We start from the raw sequence: 8,744 nt of genomic DNA, 5'->3' as shown, positions 1-8,744 counted from the left end.
ACGTCGCCAGGTGTTTCATCAGATTCGAGGTGTTACCTCCTTTGCACAGTATCACCTTAAAGCACTTGTTGCAGGCTGCTGAGTTTGCATCTTTTGCTGTGAAGTACAGCCAGACTTTTGACCGCTTCGCCTTGGGCATTTTTAATCTGTAGCTCTGCTCTAAAAGAACGTACGTACCTGGGCCCGCCTACTACGCTTGCAAAGGTAAAATGATTGGCTAGAATCCAAAGTGTATGACATCTCAGGAAAAAAAAGCACCGAAATAAAGCACCGAAATGTGCGCTGCTTTTCAGTCTGGTTACTACCGTTTATGTCAGAACCGGTACTCATCACTATTCTTGAATGCGTTCACATGCCTCGTCAATAAAACTAATATTGATTCGCGCCATGTTAGTAGACGTCTTTAGATACTGCACGTATGTTGGTGCAAAAAAACTACAATTACTAAAACAAATTCTTAACACACATTTAAAGCACTGTTGCAAGATTGTTTCATCAATTCTTAGTCAGCCAAATCTAGAATTGGAAAACATTCTCGATTTCTGTTCCTCAGTAGATTTTCCTTTTCTCATAACATTGTCATATCCCAGTGCTAGCCTTATTCTTGTGTCATTGTTATTGTATGGGTTCTTTAGTAATGGATGTAAAAAAAAAAAAAAAGTGGGAAAAGTAACAAAGACATTGACCTTTGATCACCAACGTGCAATCAGTCTATCCTTGAATCAAAGTAGCAAAATTTCCATCCATCCATCATTACCTTTGGAAAGGGAGAAGCAGGAGGAATCAGAAGTTTATGCAGCAGAAGAGTGCAGAAAGTTGGGGAGTTGGTGACCAAAATAGAGAGAAAAAGGGAAGGGAGTCAGGTAAGGATAAGAAATAGATGAGATGCAGTGATGCTATGGATGTCTTAGCTAGGAGACTATTAGCATTCACACCCTGATGCTGACTGGACAGAGGTCAGTATCCATCCACCATCATATGAGGGGACTGTGGTGAGAGCTGGGGTGAGAGCTGTTAGTCAACTGAAGGAGACACTCAATAAAGAAATGAAGAAGTTGTTTGAAGCTGAGTTGAAGAGGGTCCAGCAGTATGCAGTGGATGTGACTCTTGATCCTGATACAGCACATCCTAAACTCATCCTGTCTGATGATGGGAAACAAGTACACTGTGGTGAAGAGGAGAATGATCTTCCAGACAACCCAGAGAGATTTTCTGAATTTCTCATTGTTTTAGGAAAGCAGAGTTTGTCATCAGGCAGATTTTACTTTGAAGTTCAAGTAAAATACAAGACCAAATTGATGTTAGGAGTGGTCACAGAGTCAGTCAACAGGAAGGAAAAATTCACGGTTGAACTGAACCGAACGAAAGGTTACTGGATTGTAGGAGTATATAAAAATAATTATATAGCTCTGGAGGGTCTTCCAGTCTGTCTCTCCCTTCAGTCAGATCCTGAGAAGGTGGGGGTGTTTGTGGATTATGAAGAGGGTCTGGTCTCCTTTCATGATGTAGATGATGCAGCTCTTATCTACTCCTTTACTGGCTGCTCCTTCACCGGGAAACTCTACCCATTCTTCTGTCCCTGGAATGTTGATGATGATGGTAAAAACTCTGCACCTCTGATCATCTGTCCTGTGATGATAGGTGATGGTGATGGTGATGAGGATGATGATGATGATGACCATGATAATTGATCATCACCTGTTCTGTCAATCAGTCAATCAGATATTGGAGTGCAAAACTAACACCAATGGAAGATGGACAAGGAAAGGTCAAAGCCATGATAATAAACAGTGGGCAGACAGTGTTCAGCACAATATTAATTAGACATTAATTGGAAGAGGTGTATTGCTGATTTGTCTCCTTTACGAATTATAATGGCTGTTTGTTAGCCGTTTGCATACTATGCATACTCTCTTTCTGTGTGTGTGTGTTTGTTTATCTGTTTAAATTCAGTATAGTTCCGACAACAGTTATCACAATAAAATATGTTAATGCGCAATCCTTAATATGTTTTATACAGTGGGGCAAAAAAGTATTTAGTCAGCCACCGATTGTGCAAGTTCCCCCACCTAAAATGATGACAGAGGTCAGTAATTTGCACCAGAGGTACACTTCAACTGTGAGAGACAGAATGTGAAAAAAAAAATCCATGAATCCACATGGTAGGATTTGTAAAGAATTTATTCGTAAATCAGGGTGGAAAATAAGTATTTGGTCAATAACAAAAATACAACTCAATACTTTGTAACATAACCTTTGTTGGCAATAACAGAGGTCAAACGTTTACTATAGGTCTTTACCAGGTTTGCACACACAGTAGCTGGTATTTTGGCCCATTCCTCCATGCAGATCTTCTCGAGAGCAGTGATGTTTTGGGGCTGTCGCCGAGCAACACGGACTTTCAACTCCCGCCACAGATTTTCTATGGGGTTGAGGTCTGGAGACTGGCTAGGCCACTCCAGGACTTTCAAATGCTTCTTACGGAGCCACTCCTTTGTTGCCCGGGCGGTGTGTTTTGGATCATTGTCATGTTGGAAGACCCAGCCTCGTTTCATCTTCAAAGTTCTCACTGATGGAAGGAGGTTTTGGCTCAAAATCTCACGATACATGGCCCCATTCATTCTGTCCTTAACACGGATCAGTCGTCCTGTCCCCTTGGCAGAAAAACAGCCCCATAGCATGATGTTTCCACCCCCATGCTTCACAGTAGGTATGGTGTTCTTGGGATGCAACTCAGTATTCTTCTTCCTCCAAACACGACGAGTTGAGTTTATACCAAAAAGTTCTACTTTGGTTTCATCTGACCACATGACATTCTCCCAATCCTCTGCTGTATCATCCATGTGCTCTCTGGCAAACTTCAGACGGGCCTGGACATGCACTGGCTTCAGCAGCGGAACACGTCTGGCACTGCGGGATTTGATTCCCTGCCGTTGTAGTGTGTTACTGATGGTGAGCTTTGTTACTTTGGTCCCAGCTCTCTGCAGGTCATTCACCAGGTCCCCCCGTGTGGTTCTGGGATCTTTGCTCACCGTTCTCATGATCATTTTGACCCCACGGGATGAGATCTTGCGTGGAGCCCCAGATCGAGGGAGATTATCAGTGGTCTTGTATGTCTTCCATTTTCTGATGATTGCTCCCACAGTTGATTTTTTCACACCAAGCTGCTTGCCTATTGTAGATTCACTCTTCCCAGTCTGGTGCAGGTCTACAATACTTTTCCTGGTGTCCTTCGAAAGCTCTTTGGTCTTGGCCATGGCGGAGTTTGGAGTCTGACTGTTTGAGGCTGTGGACAGGTGTCTTTTATACAGATGATGAGTTCAAACAGGTGCCATTCATACAGGTAACGAGTGGGGGACAGAAAAGCTTCTTACAGAAGACGTTACAGGTCTGTGAGAGCCAGAGATTTTCCTTGTTTGAGGTGACCAAATACTTATTTTCCACCCTAATTTACGAATAAATTCTTTACAAATCCTACCATGTGAATTCATGGATTTTTTTTTCACATTCTGTCTCTCACAGTTGAAGTGTACCTCTGGTGCAAATTACTGACCTCTGTCATCATTTTAGGTGGGGGAACTTGCACAATCGGTGGCTGACTAAATACTTTTTTGCCACTGTACTGTGTGTGTGGGTGTGTGTGTGGGTGTGTGTGTGTGTGTGTGTGTGGTGTGTGTGTGTGTGTGTGGTGTGTGCGTGTGTGTGTCGTGTGTGTGAGGGGGGAGGTGGGGGTGGGGGACGCACCAGAGGGAGTGTTCATCCAGGGCACCAAACAGGCTAGGACCGTCCCTGTGTGGAAGCATATTAATGTCAAAAGTCACGCCACAAAAACATAATCATGAGTAAATAACTTCATGTCACCACATTTTCAGATTATCTGGCATTTTAGAATAATTGGTGTTGGTCAAACAGATATGCTTTTCAGGAGCCGCAGACAAACCAGGAAACAAACACTGGATATATCTGTGACATTTGTGTGGTTCAAATACAGTCTGTCAGTTTAGGTTATCGAGAATCTTGCTGTCTTCATCATTATTCTTCTAAAATTTTATTACTCTGATCTGATTTCAGCATTGTTGCCTGCGGACTAAAGCATGGACTTTACAGTGTCTGCACTCAAAATGAGTCCAGTCCACTAGTGCCGCCTGTGGCCATGTGTCATAGCCTACAAGCAGAGTAACTTGTGACACATCTGCACCTGGCTCTGTCAGCACATTGAGTGGAGGCTGAGTGGCTGCACTCACACCTGAAGCATTCAAATCAACCCACAAACATTTTTAAATATTCAATGCCAGTACATTGAATTATCAAGACTAAAATCAGTCATTAAGCATGAATCATTTATTTCTGTTTATTTAAAATGTGTCATAGTTAATCGCCTTCTGCAATCCGGTCTTTAAGTGATGACGTGATGAATCCTGCTTCTGGGCCCAAAGTAGTCTGCATTTAATAAGGCTGTAGTGTTTTTAACATGTTTTAATGCTTTTTATCTAGTTCTATTTAATCTCAACAAGCCCCTAAAAACAGCCAGTGGTCACTCTCAGCTTCTCTCGGTTTTTATTACCGCTAATCACTTTAAAGCTCAGTTTTTAAATCCTTACGATGTAACTACAGCCCAGCCCATGCAGCAGTATATTAATAACTAACCTCATATTGTGGATGGATTATCTCGGTGGTTCTTCTGACTGATGATTGGTCCGTTTACAGCATCCTGCCATGCGATTGCATTTGCCCCTAACCATTGGGAACCCTCACATAAACTTTTATCGAGTGGAAAAAAGTCCTCCGTTTGTTAGCGTTCGTCCTCCAGCTTTACTGTTTATGTTATGCTAACATAGCTTTGTCGCGCTAGCGATCACTTAGCACATAATATACCAGCTAGCCCAACTTCAGTAACCCTACAAACGTCACTGCTGTTTACTTTCCTGTCTTCATTTATGTTGGAAGTGATAGCAGAGCTGTATGTCTTAATTTGTTTCTTAAATCCCTCATTCTGAACATGGTATATTATATTTAGAGGGAAGCAAGCGAGCTAACTCCCTGCTAATTTCTAACTCGGTTAAATGTCATAAATTCTATTTTCATGGATGCCTGGATGTTAAATTTAATTGTTACACCTGGTAGAGCAGCCACAGTGATCATTTTATTACAGATGAAAGAATTTAGATGGTTTTTCAACTCTCAGTAATGCTGAAGTGATCATTTGACTTAGGGACCTGCAGCAGAGTTTGGGCCCAGACATGGCTAATAACGTCAGAATTAAAGACCGGATAGGGAAGTCCATGCACACTGTGTGGGTCTTTCCACAGCAGATGCATTCAATCTGAAGAGAGAAACATTTAATGTTGTCAGTCATTCATTTAAAGTCAGTTTGTTGAATGAAGCAACTAAAGATGTGTAAATGTGCAGTTACTTCAGAATTCTGTGCTTCAGTCTTAGGTCTGGATTTCATTATCTTACCCACTCATCAGTTTCTGCACCAGAGCTTCTCTCAACACAGCAGAGCTGGTAAAGATGATCTGAAAATATATGCAACAGTGAGGATATGCATATAAATATTTTAAATTAATATTGAGAGAGCTGTTTCTGAAGCATACCTGAGAGAGCACATGTCCAGTCTTAGCCTGGCAATCCCCTCTTGGTCAACAGGAAACTATTGTTGTATGTGATAGGATCTGAGCATTTCATGTTAATTAAAGTCTGTGCTTATTCAAGTGCAATACATTATGACCATTATAGCTACCTTGCATACAAAGACACCGCAGGATGTAACATCCTGCTCTTCGAGATGGGCAACAGTTGAGTATTTCAATTTTCCAAGGGTTGGAATTTTCCTCCTAACCAGAGCTCTGTACAGAAACAGATACTACAGTTTTTGAACTTAACTCAATGCAAGAGCCAAGTCACCTTGTACCTTTAATCTTGCCCTTTTTATTTTATTTGCAACAGGGCCTTTATCTGTTTTAGATACAAAGTCTTCAAAAAGTGAAAACTATTAAACCCAGGAATTTAATTTACAGGTTTCATGGTTGTGTCAAGATTGCTGTGATGGACTTAGTTGAAAAGCAGGATCAGTCCCAGGAATTATTATGAAAAGAGGGGTTTCCTTTATTTAATCCTAAAAATTACATTCACCAAAATAATAAATGTCAATCTAAAAAAAGAGGTCAAAGAAACCAGACTGAATTCAGGCAAACAAAATGAGGACTCCACATCCCAAATGACTGCCCAAACAAACTAAACTGACCTAACCAGGGAGATAAGGTTATATAAAATTTAAACAGTAAAAAAGAAAAAAAAACACCTCTAAACTTGAATCAAATGGTGAGTCCCAGATTTAAGCCCTGTGGGAGTATCCCCCCAAGAGGACCCCCTAATGACAGAATACAGTTACTCATATTTTGTATTTTAAATACATAACACCGGTACATGTATTCCATTACTCCCCAACACTGGCTCAGTTCAGACATTAAGCTCAGCAGAAAGTCAGCAGCAGCAGCTCAGAGCAACAAGCTGCCAAACCAGGAGAAGTTCCCTGTGACATCTGCACTGCAACCAAACTGAAGGCCCTGAAGTCCTGCTTGGTGTGTCTTGCCTCCTACTGTCAGACTCACCTGCAGCCTCACCTGGCTGCTTCAAGTCTAAAACAACATCAGCTGATTCTGATCCTGAGGAGAACCTGAAAAACAAGACCGATCAGACATGTGTCTGCATGCTCTGCTTTGTTGTTGACCACAAGACTCATGAGTTTCTTCCTCTGAGAGAAGAATATGAAGGACCGAAGTCAGAACTGGTCAAGACTGAGGCTGAAATTCAACAGATGATCCAGAAGACATGGCTGAAGATTCAGGAGATCAAAGACTCAGTGAAGATGAGTAAAGATGCTGCAGACAGAGAGAAAGCAGAAGGTGTTCGGGTCTTCACTGCTCTGAAGGAGTCTGTTGCCAGATGCCTGAATGAACTGATAAAGGAGATAGAAGACAAACAGGAAACAACAGACAAACAGGCTGAAGGTTTCATCACAGATCTGGAACAAGAAATCTCTGAGCTGATGAAGAGAAGCTCTGAGGTGGAGCAGCTCTCACGCTCTAAAGATCACCTCCACCTCCTCCAAAGCTTCTCATCCCTGAAAGCTGCTCCAACCACCAAAGACTGGACAGAGGTCAGTATCCATCCACCATCATATGAGGGGACTGTGGTGAGAGCTGTGGATCAGCTGAAGGAGATATTCAGTAAAGACATGAAGAAGCTGTTTGAGGCTGAGCTGAAGAGGGTCCAGCAGTATGCAGTGGATGTGACTCTTGATCCTGATACAGTAAAGGCGATCGTGTTTCAAGAGTTGGCAGTTTGTCTTGTAATTGGAAGGTTGCCGGTTCGAGCCCCGTCTCGGACAGTCTCGGTCCTTGAGTCCTTGGACAAGACACTTCACCCATTGCCTACTGGTGGTAGTCAGAGGGCCTGGTGGCGCCAGTGTCTGGCAGCCTCGCCTCTGTCAGTGCGCCCCAGGGCAGCTGTGGCTACAATGTATCGCCGCCATCACCAGTGTGTGAATGACTGAATGCGCTTTGGGGTCCTTAGGGACTAAGTAAAGCGCTATATAAATACAGGCCATTTACCATCCGTATCTCATCCTGTCCTATGATAGAAAACAAGTACACTGTGGTCACAGAAGGAAGAATCTTCTGGCAACATAGAGAAGAAGTCCTAAAAACAAAACTAAGCAAACTTGAGCTGCTGATGAAGATCATGAGATTCTGTCAGAAACTGCAGAAAAAAATGGGTATCCGACCTTCACTTTATTGTTTTGTTAAACTGTTTTCAAGTTGAAGAAAGTAATCCATTTAATCAAACTTCAGAAAGTAGAAACTCTTCTTTCAGTCTTTAAAGGCACAAGTATTAAAACATATACTGTTCACAAATATGAGTAAAAATGTTAGAATTTAATTATTTTTGGGCCTGCAGCCAAACAGGTCCACGTCATTGTTCTCCTCATCAAACTCCACCTCATCAGAAACAAAGCTGTCCACTTTGACAAACAGATTGAAATGTTATATTTACATTTTAAAAAGCTTAACTGTGAGTTCAGGTTTTATCAGGTGACACCAGCACGTTAGTCTCTCCTGTCGTCCTTACATACCTCCACACTGGTGACGCCGAAGGTTCGCAGACGCCAGCTCAAGCCTGGAAGCACAGCAGCTGCAAGACTTCCACCTCCGCCTATAGCTTCGTTTGCTGTGGCGGTTAAGCTGCCGGATTTTCGGCTTCATGACCCTCCTTCATGGTTCGTGCACGTTGAAGTAAAGTTTGCTATTCGTTCCGTTTCTGTCATGGTCCCTGTGTCTTCCCAGCCAGCCCTGCAAGGCTACATGTGTTTTTGTTTTTATCTCTTTTCCCCTCCCTCCCGCTCCTGCATCACGCGGCCGGGGCGGAGCTCACCTCGGGCTCCCGTCTTTGGCATACACACTTGCCTGGACCCTTCCTGTTCCCCGCTGTTTGGAAGATTGAGCACGAGCGTCTGATCGAGTGGAGGAGCGTGAGTGTGAGCTGAGAGTGAGAGCGGAGTGTGTCGAGCGGCTGAGACTCGGCGAGTGTGGAGCACCTGTCCCTTTCCCCACCACCCCAAAATCCCTCACTTTGTAAATAGCACTTCAAATTCAAATTCAAATTTTATTTGTCACGTACACAGTCATACACAGTACGATATGTAGTGAAATGCTTGGACAACTGCTCGTGACCTAAAGAAA

At 42.8% G+C, this 8,744-nt stretch overlaps 1 protein-coding gene across 1 annotated transcript; it reads left to right on the top strand.

Moving 5' to 3' along the window:
• Positions 1-926: 926 nt before the first annotated feature.
• LOC121814575 (E3 ubiquitin-protein ligase TRIM21-like) lies at positions 927-2,058 on the top strand (the record flags this gene model as incomplete). Its single annotated transcript, XM_042221166.1, has 1 exon — positions 927-2,058. A coding segment is annotated over one exon (765 nt), but the record flags the coding sequence as incomplete, so codon positions are not given.
• Positions 2,059-8,744: the final 6,686 nt, after the last annotated feature.

This window comes from Haplochromis burtoni, unplaced genomic scaffold (assembly GCF_018398535.1).
Source record: "Haplochromis burtoni strain Fernald_Lab_line unplaced genomic scaffold, NCSU_Asbu1 Contig_61, whole genome shotgun sequence".
Classification (NCBI taxonomy): Eukaryota; Metazoa; Chordata; class Actinopteri; order Cichliformes; family Cichlidae; genus Haplochromis; species Haplochromis burtoni.
The sequence above is the reverse complement of the archived record's forward strand: the minus strand, read 5'-3'. Positions and strand labels throughout refer to the sequence as shown.